General features: G+C 49.3%; 7 protein-coding genes across 7 annotated transcripts; 4 read left to right on the top strand and 3 right to left on the bottom strand.

Moving 5' to 3' along the window:
• Positions 1–65: 65 nt before the first annotated feature.
• On the top strand, positions 66–3,813 carry F5B22DRAFT_629462 (CAS/CSE protein). The gene is made up of 8 exons (XM_047976481.1): positions 66–279; positions 385–527; positions 603–770; positions 835–1,005; positions 1,063–2,375; positions 2,432–2,514; positions 2,564–2,867; positions 2,920–3,813. Exons 1-8 carry the CDS (start codon positions 210–212, stop codon positions 3,542–3,544), a joined length of 2,877 nt encoding a protein of 958 aa, XP_047825256.1. The 5' UTR covers positions 66–209; the 3' UTR covers positions 3,545–3,813.
• On the bottom strand, positions 3,814–5,861 carry F5B22DRAFT_629460 (nuclear protein Es2-domain-containing protein). Its single transcript, XM_047976480.1, has one exon. It carries the CDS (start codon positions 5,508–5,510, stop codon positions 3,984–3,986), a length of 1,527 nt encoding a protein of 508 aa, XP_047825255.1. The 5' UTR covers positions 5,511–5,861; the 3' UTR covers positions 3,814–3,983.
• A 467-nt stretch (positions 5,862–6,328) lies between these two features.
• F5B22DRAFT_552605 (NADPH-dependent FMN reductase) lies at positions 6,329–7,454 on the top strand. The gene is made up of 3 exons (XM_047972981.1): positions 6,329–6,614; positions 6,792–6,899; positions 6,980–7,454. Exons 1-3 carry the CDS (start codon positions 6,431–6,433, stop codon positions 7,315–7,317), a joined length of 630 nt encoding a protein of 209 aa, XP_047825254.1. The 5' UTR covers positions 6,329–6,430; the 3' UTR covers positions 7,318–7,454.
• A 1,334-nt stretch (positions 7,455–8,788) lies between these two features.
• Positions 8,789–10,193, bottom strand: F5B22DRAFT_552580 (calcineurin, beta subunit). Its single transcript, XM_047972980.1, has 4 exons — positions 9,755–10,193; positions 9,646–9,698; positions 9,506–9,579; positions 8,789–9,393 (listed from the first exon to the last, which is right to left on the bottom strand). The coding sequence occupies exons 1-4, from the start codon at positions 9,801–9,803 to the stop codon at positions 8,943–8,945; spliced, it is 627 nt and encodes a 208-aa protein (XP_047825253.1). The 5' UTR covers positions 9,804–10,193; the 3' UTR covers positions 8,789–8,942.
• Positions 10,194–11,782: 1,589 nt separating this feature from the next.
• Positions 11,783–13,740, top strand: F5B22DRAFT_640208 (enhancer of polycomb-like-domain-containing protein; the record flags this gene model as incomplete). Its single annotated transcript, XM_047977821.1, has 2 exons — positions 11,783–11,929; positions 12,115–13,740. 2 exons carry the CDS (start codon positions 11,783–11,785, stop codon positions 13,738–13,740), a joined length of 1,773 nt encoding a protein of 590 aa, XP_047825252.1.
• A 2,318-nt stretch (positions 13,741–16,058) lies between these two features.
• On the top strand, positions 16,059–17,845 carry F5B22DRAFT_552486 (glycoprotease). The gene has a single exon (XM_047972978.1). It carries the CDS (start codon positions 16,308–16,310, stop codon positions 17,421–17,423), a length of 1,116 nt encoding a protein of 371 aa, XP_047825251.1. The 5' UTR covers positions 16,059–16,307; the 3' UTR covers positions 17,424–17,845.
• Positions 17,846–18,361: 516 nt separating this feature from the next.
• F5B22DRAFT_552492 (5'-AMP-activated protein kinase beta subunit, interation domain-containing protein) lies at positions 18,362–20,267 on the bottom strand. Its single transcript, XM_047972979.1, has 3 exons — positions 19,306–20,267; positions 18,576–19,155; positions 18,362–18,518 (listed from the first exon to the last, which is right to left on the bottom strand). Exons 1-3 carry the CDS (start codon positions 20,079–20,081, stop codon positions 18,480–18,482), a joined length of 1,395 nt encoding a protein of 464 aa, XP_047825250.1. The 5' UTR covers positions 20,082–20,267; the 3' UTR covers positions 18,362–18,479.
• Between the last annotated feature and the right edge of the window lie 236 nt (positions 20,268–20,503).

Genomic DNA, 20,503 nt, shown 5'->3' with positions numbered 1-20,503 from the left:
TAGGGTCCCTCTAGGTAGGCATGGCGTTGCCTAGAGCCTTCTCTCATGTCAATAAAAAGTTGATAGCTGCAACATCATCTCTCAAACAAAACATCAAACCACGTACCTAGGCAGGCGACTCTTTTTGCGCCGTCTCAACCTACGACAGCACCCATCTTCACCCTCCCACTTTGCTGTCTCTCTTGTCTTCTCGGCACAAGGTAGTCAACATGGCTTCAGATATCAGCCAGATTGCCCAACTGCTGGATGCAACGCTGGACCCCGTCCAGCACAAAAAAGGTACCACACGAACGCAGTTCTACCCCGCCGCCTTCGCTCATCGCCTGTCTTTCTATCGCCTACCACAACTCCCAGTCTGGCCGTGATTATTAATTGTCCTTGCAGCCGAAAATCTCCTCAAGGCTGAGGAAAAGAAGCCTCAATTTTCCTTACAGCTTCTCAAAATTGTCGCTACCGAATCTTTCGAACCGAAAACCCGTCTTGCTGGCGCCCTCTGCTTCAAGAACTTCATCCGACACAACTATGTTGTACGTTAGCTACTGTCACCTGTCACCCTTTACTGCAAACACTATGTGGTGATCGCTAACGATGGTGCTGCGCAGGACGAAGATCGTAACTACAAGCTACCCCTTAACGAGGTCAATACGATAAAACAGGAGCTTATTGGGCTCATGATCGCATGTCCCGCTACCATTCAGACACAGCTAGGAGAAGCTATCAGCATAGTGGCAGACTCCGACTTCTGGGATCGATGGGATACCCTAGTACAGGTACTGTGGCTACTTCCCCTACCGAAGATTTTAGATTGTCTCTCTGACATGATTACCTTGATAGGATCTTGTCTCTCGGTTTACTCCCGACAACTACAAGGTCAACAACGGAGTGCTGGAGGTTGCTCATTCCATCTTCGTAAGATGGAGGCCATTGTACCGATCAGATGCCTTGTACACAGAGATCAACCACGTGCTGGGCACATTCGCAGTACCATTTCTCAATCTACTCAGTGTGAGTGTGCCTTAGTTCACGTATTTTCAATCAGACGTTAATCCCCGACACGGGTAGGCAACGGACCAGCAGATCAACGCGAACCAGAATAACAAAGAAGCCCTTAAAGGTTACTTCGACACAATGAGCCTATTGATCAAGGTGTTTTATGATTTGTCATGCCAAGAAATGCCACCTCAGTTTGAATCTAACCTAGAGGATATTTCGACGCTCCTTCACAAGTATCTTGAGTACGACAACCCGATACTAGCAACCGATGAAGACTCGGAAGTGGGCATCATTGAAACTGTGAAAGCCGATATCTGCGAGGCGCTGCAGCTCTACGTTCAGAAATACGACGATGACTTCGGTCGGTACACCCAAGTCTTCATCTCCAAAGCCTGGAACCTACTCTCCAATATCGGGCCCGAAACCAAGTATGACAACTTGGTTAGCAAGGCTCTTCACTTCTTGACGGCTATTGCTGGAACTGCGCAGCATTCAGGTGCTTTCAATGATGAGGCTGTTCTCAGCCAGGTGGTGGAGAAAGTGGTTCTTCCTAACGTGGCACTTCGAGAGTCGGATATAGAATTATTTGAGGACGAGCCCATTGAGTTCATCCGCCGCGATCTCGAAGGGTCGGACACAGACTCCCGACGGCGAGCTGCGACAGACTTTTTACGCCAGCTTCAGGGCAAATTCGAACAATTAGTCACATCTGTGACCGGAAGATACATCAACCATTATCTAGAGCAAGGCAAGTCGAACTGGAAGGACAAGGACACCGCGATATCACTTTTCTTGTCGATTGCGGCCAAAGGTGCTGTCACAGCATCACATGGTGTGAAGACAGTCAATGAATTGCTCAACGTAGTCGATTTCTTCCAGCAGCATGTCGCGAACGATCTGATTGGTGACGGTGATGTTGAGCCCATTGCGAAAGTTGATGCGATCAAATACCTATACACCTTCCGAAGCCAATTGACTAAAGAGCAATGGCAGGCTGCTTTTCAACCCCTTATACAAAATTTAGGCTCTTCCAATTATGTGGTATACACATATGCAGCTATTGCTGTTGAGAGGTTGTTATACCTCACAGATAGCTCTGGCACTCGCATCTTCGGCAGGGCTGACATTGAACCATTCGCGAAGGACCTGCTTGAACATCTGTTCAAGCTCGTCGAGAAGGAAAGTTCACCCGCAAAGATGCAAGAAAACGAGTTTCTTATGCGTTGTATTATGCGAGTCCTTATAGTCATGAATACGGGCATCCTCAACTTTGATGATATGGTTCTTGATCACCTAATATCGATCACCAACGTTATCAAGGCAAACCCGAGCAATCCTCGATTCTACTATTATCATTTTGAGGCATTAGGTGCCGTTGTCAGGTATTATTTTAAATATTCCTCGCATTTCCATTTTAGACCTCGCTAAACAACTGTAGCTGCGACTCACCCTCTGGAACCTCGAAGTTGGAGGAGCGCCTGTGGGAACCTTTGAACCTGATAATTACAGAGGATGTGAACGGTGAGACGAAATAATGCATTTGCGTAGTATATCGCTGACATATTGCCAGAGTTCATGCCTTACGTATTCCAGCTTTTCGCCAAATTGTTAGAGCTGAACCCATCAGGGGCACTGCCTAACCACTACCAGGCTCTCGTTCCCCCATTGATGTTACCTGCTACTTGGGAAACCAGGGGCAATGTTCCTGCACTCACCAGATTATTAGTAGCCATAATACCCAGAGCCACACAATATATTGTAGCCGAGAACCAGGTTCAGCCTATCTTAGGCATATTTCAGGGCCTTCTGAGAGGCAAGAAGACTGAACAAAATGCGTTTGATCTCCTGGAAGCCGTCGCATTGTCGATACCAAGGTATGTCAAATGCCAGTCATTCCACCAATGGGCGATAATTAATGTATCACAGTGCTACATTGGAGCCATTCTTCAAGAGCATCTTGGAGCTCCTCTTCACCAAGCTCCAATCTAATCCATCAGATTCGTTCAAACTACGGTTTGTACGATTCTACCACCTTATATCAGCCAAACCAGAAGCTGGTCTTGGAGCTGATTTCTTCGTCAGTCAAGTCGATCTTGTGCAAAATAACCTGTTCACACAAATTTATTTGACCATTATCTTACCGACATCGGGACAACTTGTGCGCCCGGTAGACCGGAAAGTAGCCGTAATTTCCTTCGCGAAATCGATGGGAGACAGCAGCGCCTTCGCGCAGCGATATCAGAAAGGCTGGCGATTCACATGTGAGGCCATGCTCAACATGCTTATGAACCCCCCCAAGGTGACTATGGGTGCTGGTGACGAGGTTGTCAACGAGGCTGATGTTGACGATATCGGTTTCGGCTTGGGCTTTACAGCCCTCAACACGTGCAAAAAGGCGGCACGTGACGACTTCCCCGAGGTCCAGGATATACAGCAGTGGGTGCGTCAATACCTCATGGACGCTAACACTAGGCATAATGGTGCTATTGCGAGCTATATGGATCGCCTAACAGACGAGGGCAAGCAGGCTTTGGCTATGTATGTGTCTTAAGTGACGCGTATTCCCAAGGCATAGGGCTAGTGGAGTACCTGCAAAATCTTCTAAAAGGGTGTGTAATCATTGATGACAAACTATACGGGGATAGTAAGAGCATAGGTCCTTGAAGCGGCTGTTAGTGGTTTCCAAAATGATAGCTTTCAGCTCAGACTTCACACTACAATAGTCCACATAAGAAACGCCATGTTCGTTCAGAATATACGTTAATGTCATAGACAGTCGTGAGGTGGATCTCGCGAATAGTTGCGATATTTCTAAGATGTAGTTCGACTCTCAGGTCGTAGTTGTGAATCATTCTCTATTGGGGTATCATATAATTAATTTCATCGCTTTGTTTATTCTCCTTTGCCGGTGATCATGAATCGTGCATTCCTGGGATCACCAATGCGTCTTCCTTTCCCATGTCATCATCGCCTGCTCAGACATTAACCTACTACTTGGATGTCTGCTTGAGTTTCGACCCTCTGGCCGTCCGCATCGGTGTGCCCTGCCCGAATGGCGTGCGGGGCGTGACGCTAGCCGAACTCCCGATCTTGCTCCACAATCGCTGGGCAGCGGGCGTCAGGCCGCCGGCCGCGACCCGCGGACTACTCGGGAATTTCGGGACGGGGGTCTTGTCCACCTTGCCCGTGGCACCGAGCTTGGATGAAGTGCGCTTCGACTGCGATATGCGGTCGACCATGTGGTGGTGTAGGGCCTCTCGACGGCTCTGCTCCTTGATCACGAACGGGTTCGGCGTCGCGTCGCCGGGGCCGAGACTAATCTCCGGCACAGTGGGAGCGCGGGGGACTTCATATTCGGGTTCTTCGTCATCAACAAACGCGTAGCCGTTCACCCGGGGTGTCTCGCTGCCTGCGACTGTGGAGGTGGCTTCGCTGTCCGGTCGCCGCCGGCCGGCGATGGCGTCGCGGACCGCAGAGAGCGAGGGAGAGGGAGGGATCGACGCCTCCTCGCTGATTGGGTGCGGCGGAAGACGTGTGTTCTGGTAGTTCACTGCTTTTGGCGGAGCGCGTGATGCCGCCTCGGCTACCTGGATCTGCGTCTCCACGTCATCACCGACGCCATCCGGCGCGAACATAAGGGTGTTGTTGGGCTGCGACTTCCATGTATCGGGCTGCGACGGCCGAGCATCTTTATCCTTGATGGCGAGTCTATCCCTCCTGAAACCGTCGTCTTCTAGACTCCGTCCCGACTCCAGCAGCTTCGTCTCCACCCGCTTCTGCGCCAGCTGCATCTTCGAAGGCAGCTTATTCCCGGCCCAGAGCCATGCGTATTTCTCGGCGCGTTTCGAGTTCTGCTTGTCTAACAGCTTGTAGAAGCTCTCGTTGTCCTCACTCGTGTATTTCGACTGGAATGCACTGAGGCTCATGTTGGTATCAATCTCCGGCTTCTCGTCGTCATCTTGTCGCAGGGCGGCGCTCGACACTGCGGACACGGAGACCGGGGTATCGCCTGCGAATCCGCGGGGTGTCTGGGCGCCTGGTGCCAGCGACGTGCCCCTCCTCGCTCGCTTGCGGCCTGGCGTCATCACATGTTGAAGACGTCGGCTGGCACTCGATATCCACTCGGGATCTTTTGAATCCAGCGCATCGAGATACTCCTGCTGCGTTTCGCTTTCTAGTAGGCCTGGGAAGAAGTCCCGGGCTATGATTTGAGATAGTGCGTCTGTGTAGCTATCCTCGTCGATGACTCTCTTCGGCCGCTTGATCCGTTTTGGTGGTGGTGGCGGTGGCATTAGCTCGAGGTCATCCCTCTTGCGGACAAGGGCGGTAGAGGTGTTTTCGCTAGGCTCCATTATTGTTATGATAAAGGTGAGCGGATCGTTTTTGCAGAGTTGGATAAACAGCCAGACAGAGAGAGTGCGAACAATGATGATTGGATTCGGCATGAGATATGTCGACAGTAACAGGCCGGGGTAGGGGTGGCTGTTATCGATAACAGCTCGCAACCTAGGTAACATTACGAACCAGGTACCCACATCTACTTACATATGAAGTAGGAGAGAGGTGCATACCTAGCTTCCATCCATGTTACCGACTACCTAGGTACATATGTATGTAGGGACTAGGTAGTATCTACTTGATGTCAGGTCTTTTGAGGCAATGCAAGAAGACGAGATATCACTGTTACTTATGTTCATATGCAGAGATTCTGAGGGCGTGGGGGATGCTAGCGCAATACTGAACGCAAAGAGGAGCACGGTATGGAGTCATGCAAATTATGTTGGCTCTGCTTACGACTTGGCAATGGACCAGACATCTTGCTAGCCATAGAATGGTCTTAATAACAGTCTTCTACGTATAGACTCATGTTGATTTTGTCCCTAAATTATTCGCTTCCTGAGAGTGGTCTTGTCTTGACTCAGCCAGCCAACTAGATTCCTTCCCGCTGCCAAGACATCCGTCTCGACTTTCCTTGCAATCGGCTCGCCTTTCCCCCCTCTGCCCCTCATATCCAGACGAAGGAGAACCAATCAGCATCGTTAGCGCGCCTCCCCACAAACGACTTCATCGTGTCAGTCTTAGGTTGCCGTACTTCTGTGTCTCCATATTAGGTTTGTCAACCTCGAGCTCAGTGTATCAGAAGATATCCTAGTGTCCACGCTCAAAGTACCTTTCTATATATCAAAACCTCCATATGGATTTATAATGTTAACACTCTTACAAATCAGATGAGATCTTTTCCTACTTCAGCATGTAGGTGGATAGGCTGGAGCATGCACTCCGATGGAGACGTCCTTGAGAATAAAATGTATATAGGTCGACGATGTTGAGTTTATAGAATAGAGAAAACATCCAGCAGTTACCTTTAGACTCAAGGAGACTTATTAAATACTTTCGTTACTCTTCCTACTAGCGTCCCGAAATAACTATCGCGAGAATGGCGACGAAATCTGTTGCTCTCATCACTATGAGCCTGCGTCCCGCTCGGATCGGAGCAAATGTCGCTGCCTTCGTCCAGCCGATCTTTCAAAAGGCGTTCTCGGCGGGCAACGTGGATTTAGCTCCAGTCGATCTGCGAGACTTCAACTTGCCCATTTTCAATGAGAATGTGGTTCCCGCAAGTGAGTTGCCTGTTCCTGAATGTATCCCTGCTATTGAGAAAAGGGGGGATACGAAGGCAAATTCCCAAGTACTGCACAGAGCCAACTGAACAAGAAGCGATCAACTACATGTCTCGTGGTTTTTACCGTCGTAATTAAAGGATAAATTGGAAGAAGCCCGACTAACCGTATGGATAGTGGTTCCCGCTTTCGCACAATTCGAGCACGAGCACTCCAGGGCTTGGAGCGCTGAGATCGCGAAACATGATGGATACGTGATCGTCATTCCTGAGTACAACTATGGCTGTATGTTGTAATCCCGCAATGATGTGTATACCTTCATTCACCTCGTCCCTGGTTATACTAATACAATCTACATCACGCAGTGGCCGGTGGCACCAAGAACGCAATCGACTACCTCCTCAACGAGTGGAAAGGCAAACCACTGGTAGTCGTGAGCTACGGCGCTCATGGTGGTTCCAAGGCCAGCGAACAGGCCAAGGATATTCTAGGCGGTCTCGGTTTGCGCATCGCCGAGACACGCCCTCAGCTGGCCTTCGCGGATCCTCATGGAGAGATGGCCGGCATCTTGGCCGAGGGCAAAGTGGCGGATGCATCCCGAGCGAAATGGGAGGGCCAGACTGATCAGATTATCAAGGCGGCCGAAGAATTGAAAGAGCTCCTGCTTCAGCCCAACGACCCAGCCAATGCGCCGACGGCGTAGGTGATGGCAGGTTGTGTGAAACCAGTGGTTTCAGTATACAGTGCAAGAGCTGTCTATATCATGTTATAAGGTCTAATTTATTTTATACTGGTAAAAGTAGTTAGAAATTGAGAATATATTCTTTCAGCTTAATTATATTTCACTATACGTCGACCCTCAAGAGGCAGATGACCACCCAACCTCCCGGTTCCTTCAATCATATAGAAATATCTGCATGCCTCGTATGGAGTTCCAATAATTCTGAACGCTTATTACAAGAATTGGTTCAAGTATAAATCTCAATCCAGCTACAGAGTTCTCTACAGCTTGGTAAGATCTTGAAAGAGAACGTTACAGGTTACGCTGAAAGCTAGTTTACTACGTCGTTCCATAGCTCCTTTTTGGGGCTTGAGGTGGAAGCTGAGTTATGACCTGCTGTACATTGCATAAAGTGATTCACCTCTGGGACTGGTCTGTCATCGTAGACGGAATAATCGATACCTATGCACTTCTAGATTAGCCTCTACCTGAATACTGAGCCAATTGATACAACACGAACCTCATAGATTACTTAAGAGATGAGACATCATCGGTTGAGTAACATATACTCACTGGCCACAGAGACCAGGGCTGAAGCTTCGGTTCAAGACCACTTTGGAGCCGATGACCAGGATATGGTCATAGATGCGGATATTTCCTTAGCTGAAATCCGCCTTGCATTCTATTGCAAGGTCTCATATGTGTATTGCTCGTATGCATTATGTTCATAATTTATGCATCTATGTCGCAGATATTGGAGTCTCAGCTAACCAGTCCTCGACACGGCTGCTAACTATCAATAGATTAATCCATGTTGCATGCTTTGAGGAACACCTGTTATCCTCCCTCAACTTGAATTATGAGGTCAAATATCCTCAGTCTCAATGACCCGATGCTGAGTTTCGGGGGGAAGTTAAGAAAATCAATGGTCCTCTCGATTTAATTTTGGCGTAGTCATAGAGCCCCGTTCGTCTTGACAAGGGTCCGGCTGAACTAAATGTGTTTGGTCTTATTACGATAGTGTACTTCTCGAGAATCTAGGGGCTGTTTGAAGTACTGTTAGGCTATACCTCATCCGCCTTCTCGGCATATATTTTCGACATCATAGTTCTCCCGCACTAGTTGTTGCTTTGAATCCCGAAGAGGTGAGTAACCATAAATAGAATCAAGCATACGAAAACGCCCCAGGTTAAGCAAATTCCGACGCTCAACGAGAGTACTACAGTATGCCATGGTGATCGTATTTCTAGAGCATAGTGCTATGACAAGTAAAACTAGAAAAGCGTTGCACGCTGCCATGGGCTAGGCATGAGACCCTGTTAAGTTCGCAAGCGACTTTGACCTTCAGGCTGTATACTGGTCGCATCACATATTGTAGCCTTCTCCAATTACAAAGACATTAGATCCAATCGGAAGGTCTCAACCTCTTCAATTAATGGAAGCAGGCCCGGGATAGGCTCGCCAAGGTGGCAGTGGTATGTCGCCTGTGGTACAGGTTTTCTTCCCTGGTGGGCTTACACACGAATCAGGGTGTCCGGGGACAATGCGCCTTTTCGTTTGCTTACTCGATAAACTTGATAATCGATTAAATGTCACCTAGAATTGATCTAGAGACGTGTTAGCATCCAACAAGACATGTGTCTGCTTGTCAATGTTCGCTCGACCGGGTGAGCGGTGATACGAGACCAAAGTTCGTTAAGAAAAGACAAGTATGCATCCTTACCTAGAGTCATGCTCATGCTCACGTCGGTGTTCTCGACCATCTTTGTGAACTCCTCAAAACTGATCTTCCCATCCTTGTCCAGATCGGCTTCCATGATTGTTTTATCCACGATTTGCTGCAGCTGTTGGTCCTTTAAGTTGCTACCAACCATCATCTTGAGGACAATAAATAACTCTCCGTTGCTGATGTAACCATCCCGGTCGATGTCATAGACTTTGAAGGCGAATTGTAGCTTTTGTTCCTTGTTACCCTTGCTACTGAAGGCACTGAGACCGGAGACAAATTCTTGGAAGTCTACGTCGCCGCCACCGTCCTCATCAAATATAGCTATTAGTCTGTTGAGAATAGAGTTGTATTAGCTGGTGTATATTCGGCGCATGTACAGAGTGTGCCCGAAGGAATGATTGCTGGCACTGAGTCATGAAAATAAAGGTTCGGAATTTGTACCTCGTCGCAAGCGGATTTGATGATATTTGTGGTAGCATTAGGAACTCGTCACGCTCGATTGTGCCATTCTGATCCTAATTCGAGAAAAAGTCGTCTCAGCACCCATCTTAATTCGTAGCATAGTGGGGTTTATGTCTTACTTTGTCAAGCTTCATAAACCTCTTCTTTAGTCGTTCTACTTCTTCGCGATCGACTGCAGACATTCCCATTAGCGTTCGTCGTGAGACAAAGTTCAGGACCTGCACTCACAATTGGTTCCTTGGACAATGTTGTCCAGAGTACTGGCGTTGTTGCCCATGTTGTTATCTCTCTCGGCCTCAAAGAGGTCACACGATCAGAGAGCTGGTTCTCCGGTGTTGAGGTGAGCAGTAAATTCTCAGGCCGATGACAGATAAATATAAAGAATTTCTAGCCAAAGAAGCTGGTTTCGGGTCTTAGCTTTAGTCTTAAGCTCGGATTTGGATAATTCTGGTGTTGTATGATGGTAAGGCTGAGTGGGTTGGAGGGTCTTGGGGGAAATCGTGGGGCAGCTTAGATGCCCGCTCTCAGCGCTTCTCCCTAAGTACTCCGTACCTACTTAATCTAGGCAGCCAAAGCATAGCTACCTAGGTACCTAACCTACCTTAGGCACATTGACGCCACAACGCCACAGCATCCTGCGTGAGCCACAAGTCCGAAAGCAACACAGGTAATTAAGGTATAAAGAATTGCCAGGTATATCATGCCATCTAGGTACACGTATATGTATGTATTTTGTCCTGCCTTTTTGTCTTGTTTAAAGTTGAATGACTAATTGGAGCTGGTTGGCCCCTTAGTGCGATTTAGGTAGAGCAAGTATGGAGCCTACCTCAGGGGCTTCGGGCTCTACCGACTGCTGAATACATTTCACATATCATTAGTTTCGTAACAAGAATGATGGCTGCATATTAAACATGCGAAGGAAGCTACCTAGGTATCCAACGAGTCGTATATTTGAAACAAACCAAGCTCAGTCAACATGGCTGTTCAGCAACCTGTCATCGGCTCTTTCTAGCAGCAACTCCTGTCGCCTAGAACTTATTCCTTTTCAAAGTCTCGTACTTAGATGAGTCGTATATACAGGAGTAGGCAAATGCTTATCAATCTTTGGGTTTAAGGATACTCCGCTTGAACCACTCTACCGGGTCAGAGAAACCTTGCAAAATGTATTCGCCAATACTATACTTATTTGACAAGGTAATTGCTTGTTGATGTAAAGTGCATGCGCACCTTATACTGCGTTCAAATACCGATGGCCTTAGCGACTTCGAAAGGATGACATGATGATTTTATATATAAGAGAGATTGATTATTTAAACAGACGCACAAGGAGGTCTAGAATGCCAAAAACTCAGAGCCGTTGAATATCATAACAAGACAATAAAATGTAAGCGTCATTCTTAAGTCGGTGAGACTATAGTACAAAAACAGTATCTACACAGTATGTTACTGCCATAAGCTGTGTTGACCAATGATAATCTTGCATCTGGTGCACTGCCTGAGTTAGTCAACCGATAAGACTTTCCAAGAAAGCCAGATAAGGTGCCATGCCTTCTTAACCCCACCGCAGCGCTTTGATCATGTTGCAGCGATTCCCTAGTTAGGTATCATGTATGCCCCTTTCTCTCGTACAGTATATTAAGAAACATTGCACTGTGCGTGCCATTGTTTACCTCTCTTTAGGCAAGGCCTCCATTCCCGAGGTCCTTTGCCACCACAAACCTTAGGTAGGTAAGTACCTAGGGATGTAGCCACAGGAGGCACCTACCTACATACCTAAGGTAAGTAGGTACCTAGTAATTTGCGCTACCCAGGCTGGGGAAGGCTTGCTTTTTGCCTATTGCTTGCCTACTACCTCCCTAAGCCTGCTGCACTGCATCTGAACCAACCAACCACGCCAACCACTGCACGCTACCTGGGCAGGTACCTACCTAACTACTGCCTACCTAGCCTATCTCCCCCCCTACAATTCACCTCGCCCTCCCCCAAAGAAACGCCCGCACCACCCGACAACAGAGGAGTCCCCCAGCAAAGCCAGCGAAAATTTGCGCCCCAAACCATATCCAACGTCACGTCGTCAACCCGCGATACTTTGGCCATCGAAAAAACCGCCTCAACACCCCTTAATCAATTAAAAAACATCATAGACATTTGTCGCATGACTTGAAATACCCAGCACCCGAATTTTTTCGGGGTTTTTCCCTCTCGGTCCGCATCTTTTCCGCCTCCACCCCTCAAGCCCTCCGCCCGCCTTCCACCATGACCACCAGGAAAGTGCGATACAAGAAACTCAACATCAAAACACCCCTCCCCGTCCTCCGAGAACACCAGATAGATGCCAACGAATACGAATCCCTTACAAACGAAGCACAAATAGTCACTGGCGTCGAGTTAGGTGAAGAAAATGTGAGTATATGCCCTTTCTTTGCCCATTCCAGGCTAAGTCACGTGCATGGTCACGTGATTAGTAGCTTCCGTGCCTCTGCATGTAGTATCATATAAATCACATATATTGTAGAGATGCCCATATCTCTTCTCGCATCAAGCCCTACTTACCATGTATATCTGCTGACACTTGTCTGCGACAATAGGAGTACCATCTTCAGGCCGCCCTTAAGGGTGTCGGCGCTAGCGTGGACAATGAAATCCCCGTCCCCCCACCACAAAAGAGTGTGGAGGCCGATTATGATGAACTATATCCCACGCCATATGTAGAGCCTCGCAATTATATTAAGTTTTCAGATACGGTCGAGGAGACCTTGAAAGGGAGTCTTTATGACATGACCACTGAAGACGACGAGTTTCTTAGACATCACAACTCAAAGAGACCTGCTAGTGCTCACCTATCTGAGGATGATTTCGAGCGTATCATGGAGGTATTTGAGGATACTGCCGCCGAGAGCGCACCGTATGCAGACGTTGACAACACGTTTGTGCCATATGAACTGATGTCTCAAGCGATAACTCATCATATACGAGAAAAGTCTGTCCAGGGCCATGCCAAGGCCATATATGAGTACTGGAGGGGTCGTCGACAGGCTACTGGCAATAAATCTCTTCATCCTTCACTCAAGTTCGAAACACATCAAGAACATGACGATATGGATCCTTATGTCTGCTTCCGAAGACGCGAAGTTAGACAAACAAGGAAGACGAGGGCACGGGATGTGCAAGTTGCCGACAAACTGAAAAAGCTCCGTAGAGAACTGGAAGACGGACGTCAGCTGGTAGTATTCGCTCATCGGCGAGAAGTTCTCAAGCGCGAGTTGCTTAAGACCGATAAACTGGTTTATGAGCAACGAGCCAAGCTGAAGGAAACCAAGATAAAACTTAACATCAAGGCGGACGATGACGACTTAGTTAACACCAAGCCGCAAAAACGTCCCAAGACGGAGGCTCAACAGCCACCGCGTGTTGCCCCTCACAATCAGCTTCGTATCGCTGTTCGTCCGGATGGTGGTCGTTCGATGGAGCCTGTCGAGCTCAGCCTTTTGCGAGATAAGCAGGCTGAAAGACAACTTGAACTTCTTAACAACATTGAGCTCAAGGTCCAGGAGCACCGCCGGTGGAACTCGAATTATATTGACTTGACAGCTGACCCGCTGCCTCCTGTGAAGGAAGAGCAGGAACAGAAATTCAGACCTGCCAAAACAACATATTTAATGACACCTCCAGCCTCTGCGTCAGATTCAATGGAGACTGATGAAACGCCACCAGCTCCCGAAAAATCAATAGCTCCTTTTGTCTTCAAAGCTGCCTCCGTAGAAGATTCGGAAGAAGAAGAAATGCCTTCATTCCGTCGCCGAATCGGTCGCTTAGGTCGTTTATTTATTGACCGGCGCCCTGGCAAGTCGCGAACCGGACTGAGCAGTCCTTCTCGTGAGGACTCGGTTCAAAGCGATCGTTGGAGGTACGACGATGATGACGATGATGACGAGACACCCGTGTATAAGATCGATACGAATAGTTTGCGCCAAATGAAGTTTCGTTCAACTATTCCACCTCCTGCTAGTCTCCTTAGGCGACCGGGCTTGGATATGGCACAGCTTCAAGCTGGCAATCGACCTGCATTGCCACCAGCACAGGCGGCACTTCTACAAGCAGCGCAGGCTCAGGCACAGGCGAAAGCGCAGGCGCTAGCAGCTCAGAGCCCAAGCACACAGGTAAATGCAGCGCAACCTGTAGTAACTCAGCAGGCCTCTGCACAACCCCCGTAGGCCGCACAGGCTGTTTAACCTAGCGCTGTACACTCACAGGCAACTGGATATCAGTCCAGTGTGAGCCAATGTTCATTCGTGAACACCACCATTAGAGGACATGGCTTCATAACCTGCCAGCTTGCAAGATCGGATTCCTGTTTGATACCCCGTTCTGTCGATCGAGCAATGCGAGGGAAGACCAAGTTACGACTGTATATACACCTCATTAATTGTCCGCAAGGCTTACGTCAACAACGCAGCTTTGGCAAGGGCGCACTCACTGTGTAAATATATATAGCCTCAAAGCTACATCCATGGCATGTGTGGTTAACCGATAACGCAACCACCATAGCGCAAAGCCACTAGGGACCTTCAAGCATGTAAAATAAATAAAAAATTTGAATAATCTCTCAAACCAACATTATCCATCTCTCTTGTAGCTCGTAGTGTTTGGAGATCGGTCATTGCGTATGATTGACTGTGCGTATATCAACTGCCATTTAGGCAAAGGGGGATCGTGTTGTCGCTTGGCGGACGCTTTTATGTCCCTGTTCAGATGCCTCAGAATGTCGCACTCTCAGGGGCCGGAAGAAGCGGCGTAAGCCGAGAACCTTCCAGCCGGTTGACCAATCTCGCGCACAATGTACAACAAGTGGGCTAGGAGCGGAAAAACTTGCTGTGAGGAACAAGATAAATTTGAGTCGCAGGATTGAAGTTACCTCTTTTCGCGATTATTGTGGGCTCTGAGCGCTTCTTCGGGGTTCGTAGACATGCTTGCGGCGAACTGGAAGCAGGATGACCTACAGAGTCGGCTGTGGGGCTAACTCTGCAAAGACTTGAGGAGCATGATGTACCCGCGCTACGCATAGAGAGCGCTGTGCCCGAATACAATAGTAGGCATGTTGGTGTTGTCTCCCCAATATAGATTCCTCTAGTAAAAAAGCTCGTGTTGGCGCTTGGTGAGAGGGCGCAGTCGGACTTTGCACGGTCGGGGAGGGTCTGCTCTATGTATGCATAGGATACAGCATAGGCGCCGGATGTTCATTAAGGAAGGAGAAGAAACGACGAGGAGAAGAGAGAAAAGAGCAAGGCTAGCAGTGACTAGAAACGATCAGCGGATCTCGCTCGAAATCAGAGGATGTCGTGGAACCGGCTCACCATGTTGAAGTCAGACAGAGTATAGTCAGGTGCATAAACATGCACGACCTTACCACCACCACCACGGCACTGCAGAGAGAGAGAGGACCGAAGTACGAGCAAGGAGAGCTCGGGTCGACAGGCGGGAAACGCAAAGGAGGAAGCGAGGAGGACCAATTTGGGCTTTTTTGAAATTCTTGCCAAAAGCAGGGCGGTTGTGAAGGTTGGTGTACGTGGTGAGCAAAGCAGGGTCACTTGAATAATAGCCGTCGGCCAACTTGTGGGACTCCCGGACTAGGAAGGCCGCCGCCTGTTCTGTCTTGACCCTTTGGACTTGACTGGCATTTGACTGGCCAAGAGCCAACAGCTTCAAAGCCCCGCTCCGTCTCCGTCTCACCACCTTACATAAGAGGTACATGGGTACCTAGGTACTTATGTATAAATGCAGCAGCATGTGGGCAAAGATGCTGCATAAGGGACTTTCCAAGGTGCCGACTAACACCTTAGTAGCTTTCATAGCTCACAATTGAAATTCTTATTTTTTCCCCCGCCTAAGCGAGTATAAACCTCGATGGATTTGTGCTGTGTACGAAAAATTTCAACAGCCCATAGTGACTTACTCTATGTGCTGACCTAGAGGGCGCGCTAAGTTTGGATATCAAACAGAGAGATTCAAATATAGATTGGATTTGTGCTGGTAACTGAGCACAGGCCCTCTATGTAGGGTAGGTACCTAAACTGATGTTTGCATCTTCGCAAAAGAATCAGCCTCACTTTCAGCGTCAAACCACCAATGACATGGCTTGTACCTCTAACTCCTTACCTACTTTAACCAACACAAGGACACTTGACCCTATTCTTAGCCGCCTGGCCACGGTTGAAGGAAAGCTTTTTGCTTTTAGCTGTCTCGTCAATAAATACCAGCTCACGAGATGGAAGGCGATGCACATGTGAGTGCGTAGTGAGTGTACCTACAGTATGCAGTAGGTATACTCCATATCACCATACCCTCTGCAACCTGAATGCCCCTCTCAGTGCATCATATGCTTTTGTTGCAATTTCATCCTAGAGCCAATGTAAGTAGTAGATCCATACCTCTTAAACAGGTACCTAGGTCTCATAGATTGCCCCGCCCCCACCAATGACTTAACTCCGACCTCAGCCTCAAGGGCTGTTGCCCCTCCATCCAGCCTGCTTAGATACCTACCTATTCATCATACGACTTTGAGTGGTGTCAACACAAGATCTTGACGTTATCATTTCCCCAGGCCGGTGTAAAGGGGTTAGCCGTGGCAGAAGGTTGATCCTATATTAGGGACATCGCTTGAGTAGTTGGATGATCGGTTGATGAGTGCCATCTCCGCCTAAGGTTCGGGAGTATTAGCCAAACCTCGATATCAGTTTGATATCCATCCCTTCGCCCCTACAAACCCCAACAATCAAACCCAATGGCGAATTCTCCCAACAGCGTGCCCAGCGGGGCGCTCATTTCCCTCGGCTGTGAAGGAAGCGCCAACAAGCTAGGTATCGGTATAATAGCGCACGACCCGACAACGGGCAAATCGGCCATTCTCGCCAACATCCGCCATACCTTCAACTCGCCTCCAGGGACAGGCTTCCTGCCCAAAGACACAGCAAAGCACCACCGCTCGTTCTTCGTGCAAATCGCGCGATCAGCCCTGCGCGCTGCGGGCGTCTCGCCGGCCCAGCTATCCTGTATCTGTTACACGAAGGGCCCCGGCATGGGGGCGCCGCTACAGAGCGTCGCGATCGCAGCGCGCACCCTGTCTCTACTCTGGGGCAAGCCCCTGGTAGGCGTGAACCACTGCGTTGGCCACATCGAGATGGGTCGTACAATAACAGGCGCGTCCAATCCCGTGGTGCTCTATGTGTCGGGCGGCAACACGCAGGTGATCGCGTACGCGGAACAACGGTATCGCATCTTTGGCGAGACGCTCGATATTGCCGTGGGGAACTGTCTCGATCGCTTTGCGCGCACGTTGGCCATCAGCAACGATCCCGCCCCAGGCCACAACATCGAGCAGCTGGCGAAGAAGGCTTCTGGGAACATCCTCCTCGACCTCCCTTACGCAGTCAAGGGCATGGACTGCAGTTTTAGTGGGATATTAGCAGCGGCCGATATCCTGGCAGCGCAGATGCAAGAGCAGGATGCGAGGGAGGCGCGCGGCGAACCAGCCGTCAACGAAGCTGCTGGCGAGATCAGAATCACCCCGGCGGAGCTATGTTATACTCTCCAAGAGACCGTATTCGCGATGCTCGTCGAGATCACCGAACGCGCCATGGCGCACGTGGGTAGCGCGCAAGTTCTTATCGTCGGCGGTGTTGGCTGTAACGAGCGCCTGCAGGCTATGATGGGCTGTATGGCTGCTGAGCGCGGCGGCTCTGTGTACGCGACTGATGAGCGCTTCTGCATTGACAACGGCATCATGATAGCGCATGCCGGACTCCTCGCCTTCGAGACCGGTTTTCAGACGCCGCTTGCCGAAAGCACCTGTACCCAGCGCTTCCGGACCGACGAAGTCCACGTAAAATGGCGTGATTAAGGCCAGCAGTATCCTGGACCCAAGTACCTAGAAAACTCTAGACGAGAGAAACAGTAAAGTGTGTATCGAGAATTTTTAGAGAGGCAGTCACTGCCCGAGCTCATACTCATTTGATCTTACACCTCCCCGCTAGTCCGTGGGGGATTATACGGTCGGGTTCTAGAGCAAGCAGAGGCCCAAAAGAGAAAGCAGGCTGCCATCAACTCCGTGCATTGGCACACAGCATGACGCGCTGCAGTGATGTCAAAAGGCGCACCGTCCCCATCAGGCTGCATCAAGGATACCAATCATGCGTGTCCAGTCACATGCAATGTTGGTATATGCTCCGCTGTCTCTACAATAGCCGGCTGTGAAAGATAGACGGATGTTTCATATTTAAGCTGAGCGGTATGCGTACATAGAAGTATACATGCATATATCTGTAGATCGAAGGGGCGGGTTTTAAGTCATTTAGAACTAAACAAGCATAATATGACGACACCCCGTCACAGCAAGATTTGAAGGATAATCAGCGAGTAACGCAGATAAGTCATCGATGCCTTACAAGGAAAATAGAAGGGTATTTGGCAGCTCAGATTTTGATTACCCTAGCCATCTTATGAAGAGGTGGTCATGTTGTCTCTTTATATAACTTTGAACCTGAGCTATCCTACGTCGGCGAAGTGATTATGACAAAAATCGTTGAGTGTCTCCTAAGCTCGCATGATTGACCCCCATAAACGCCTCCTAGATTTTCGTAACGCCGATGCCTTGTTAACTGCTCCTTTGCTGGTCCAAGGGAATATTGGGTTTCCAAAACGAAACAAGTAATTTGAGACATTCAATTTGTCGAGATTTGATTTATGGGATTGTGGCACAACAACACAGGGAAATGTCCTGTTGTATAGCTTTCTGGAGAAGTTTGAATAGTCTAATTCGAGACCACTTTCCACATGAAGTCAAGAAAGCATATCAATCTCTATGTTGGAAACTGGATGTGGAAGTCGGCCGCTAACGCAAAGCGGTTGTAAAGTACAGAGCATTTCATCGAGATAAGTTATAATTTAGTCGAAACTTCTAATTTTTGGTAGGTTTGTAGATGATAGTCGTCACGTACTAGCAATTATCAGTTTCATAGTCTCTATAAGCATAAGCAAAAAAAAAACTGCTTACCTTATCTTTGTATCGAGTTGTAGCCGATAAAGCCAGTACATTGTTCCTGATACTGCAAGTAGCCAGATGATTGAGAACGGTGTGATTCGGCATATTAAGAACGCTATTATCATCTTTGATCAAGGTAGTATTATTCATAATCGGCTTGCTAAGAAAGCCAGGTAAAGTTGGTGGACCGGGAAGTTTCTCCATAGCGGCAGCAGAGGCTCTGTACGCTTTGGACTCTTCAGGCTGATCGAAGTCTTCCAAGTACTGAGGAAGCTTGCCAGAAAACTGATCAGCTGGAACGATATGCCGCGTCTTAGGTTTGCCCTTTTCCGCGCCCGGAAGGGGGGTAGCAGAAGGCTGTCTAGATGGCAGGTTATGAGCGTCTTCATCCTTGAAAACGCCTTTCCCGATATTTAGCTCTCTAACAGCTGGTGTATCTCCACTAACTTCGATATAATTAACCAAATTGTTACCAAAGTCTACAGTAGTAGGCAGATCTGGTGATGTTTGCATAGTTCCATCAACAAGAAACTTGATATGATGAGTTCCAGGAAACACCCGGATAGTAGTTTCGAGAACACCTTCTTCTTGGCTATATGTAGCGAGTTAACTCTGTTAGCGGCCATGTCTAATGAAGTTTTTTGTCTTTGCCTCCCGGATATACTCTCAGCAGAACCAGCTTGGCCATGCTCTGTTTAGAGATTTCCGTAATAGAGAGTGACTGGTAGTAGGTGTTACTCACGCAGGAACCAAGCGCTGTTTCCGACTCCATTGGAAAGGTGTTCCTGTCACGTAGACTTTTTGACCGCCCCGTAGCCACGTTATGCGGGTGGGAAGCGTCGGTCGAGACTTATCCACACGCAGTTCCTCGGCATCATCTTCATCTGTTACATTGCTTAACCCGGAGGTACGGCGGGGTATGCCGGCCTGTTCGTCGAGCGGAGCAACATCGTCGACATCATGGTTATTGATGTCTTCCGGAGACGCTATAGGCGACCCAGGCGTATGAATCTCCTCCTCGATGGGAAGAGGCAGGCGGGGAGGACGAGGCATTGGATAAGCCATGTCTTGTATGCTACTAGAGGTGGTGCCAGTAGGGAGACCCTCCTCCAGATGTGAACCTGGAGCAAACGGGCTGGTGTCAATATGAGACTGAGGAACAGCTACAGGCTTGGAGGGTGCGAGCTCCTCCTGCTTGACGTCGCTGGCATATCTTGGCTTCTCTTCCTGCGTCCGTGGGTCCGCAACGGGCTTGTCAGACTGTGAAGACGTGGGAGAAGCTTGATTCAGGAGCGATAGGGGCTTCAGCTGTGAGGACCGGTTGGGGATGGTGGACCCCTGGGCCTGGACGACCGAGGCCTCGAGAGAAGCTGGCGACCGGATCTGGTGCGGGTGATGTATCGAGACGAGGTTCTTGTGCTCCTTCTTGGAGGCACGTGGAGAGTCAGCACTGGCATTGGAAGACGCCGAGGGCGTTGGGGTAGCTGGCTTCGACGTGGACGATGGGGTATTGCCCATGGTTGGCACGGGATGGGCGTTGTGGGGGTGTGCGACGAGCGGGCGCCGTGAGGGCGTGAGGGCAGTCAGTCGGGACGCTTGGGCGATGGGTGACGGGGAGATTAGATTGTCGATTGGTCCCGTGGACAAGTGTACAAGCAAGCGGTACAGCGGTACAGCAGCAGCACGAAGCACAGCGCGCGGGCGGTGAGCGCGGATTGCGACTTGGTCCTCTGCTTGGTTAGGCGGGCGGCGGGAGGCAGTGAGTCAAGAGATGCCTGTTGGGAGTGAAACGGGTAAGCGTCGGACAGGCAGGCGGTCGATGTGCAACGTGGAAGACAGGATCATCGCATGAGGTTAAGGTCATAAGACCCTTTTGCCGGGAAGCTGGGGCTCACGAAGGGCTCCGGCGGTGGCCTGGCTCGCCTGGTACTGGCCTGGGA

This window comes from Xylaria bambusicola, assembly GCF_022495145.1.
Source record: "Xylaria bambusicola strain CBS 139988 unplaced genomic scaffold F5B22scaffold_82, whole genome shotgun sequence".
Taxonomy (NCBI): Eukaryota; Fungi; Ascomycota; class Sordariomycetes; order Xylariales; family Xylariaceae; genus Xylaria; species Xylaria bambusicola.
Note: the sequence above shows the minus strand (reverse complement) of the source record. Positions and strands in the feature narration are given on the sequence as shown.

Bases quoted from the DNA above. Each gene is read 5' to 3' on its own strand.
- F5B22DRAFT_629462 (XM_047976481.1), top strand. From the start codon at position 210: ATGGCTTCAGATATCAGCCAGATTGCCCAACTGCTGGATGCAACGCTG. The intron at 771-834 runs GTACTGTGGCTA...TTACCTTGATAG, and splicing joins GATGGGATACCCTAGTACAG to GATCTTGTCTCTCGGTTTAC. The intron at 2,376-2,431 runs GTATTATTTTAA...AAACAACTGTAG, and splicing joins GCATTAGGTGCCGTTGTCAG to CTGCGACTCACCCTCTGGAA.
- F5B22DRAFT_629460 (XM_047976480.1), bottom strand. From the start codon at position 5,510: ATGTTACCTAGGTTGCGAGCTGTTATCGATAACAGCCACCCCTACCCC.
- F5B22DRAFT_552605 (XM_047972981.1), top strand. From the start codon at position 6,431: ATGGCGACGAAATCTGTTGCTCTCATCACTATGAGCCTGCGTCCCGCT. The intron at 6,615-6,791 runs GTGAGTTGCCTG...CCGTATGGATAG, and splicing joins TGAGAATGTGGTTCCCGCAA to TGGTTCCCGCTTTCGCACAA. The intron at 6,900-6,979 runs GTATGTTGTAAT...TACATCACGCAG, and splicing joins TCCTGAGTACAACTATGGCT to TGGCCGGTGGCACCAAGAAC.
- F5B22DRAFT_552580 (XM_047972980.1), bottom strand. From the start codon at position 9,803: ATGGGCAACAACGCCAGTACTCTGGACAACATTGTCCAAGGAACCAAT. The intron at 9,699-9,754 runs GTGAGTGCAGGT...GAATGTCTGCAG, and splicing joins CATTGTCCAAGGAACCAATT to TCGATCGCGAAGAAGTAGAA. The intron at 9,394-9,505 runs GTACAAATTCCG...TATTCTCAACAG, and splicing joins TCAAATCCGCTTGCGACGAG to ACTAATAGCTATATTTGATG.
- F5B22DRAFT_552486 (XM_047972978.1), top strand. From the start codon at position 16,308: ATGGCGAATTCTCCCAACAGCGTGCCCAGCGGGGCGCTCATTTCCCTC.
- F5B22DRAFT_552492 (XM_047972979.1), bottom strand. From the start codon at position 20,081: ATGGGCAATACCCCATCGTCCACGTCGAAGCCAGCTACCCCAACGCCC. The intron at 19,156-19,305 runs GTGAGTAACACC...CGCTACATATAG, and splicing joins AAACAGCGCTTGGTTCCTGC to CCAAGAAGAAGGTGTTCTCG. The intron at 18,519-18,575 runs GTAAGCAGTTTT...GATAATTGCTAG, and splicing joins CAACTCGATACAAAGATAAG to TACGTGACGACTATCATCTA.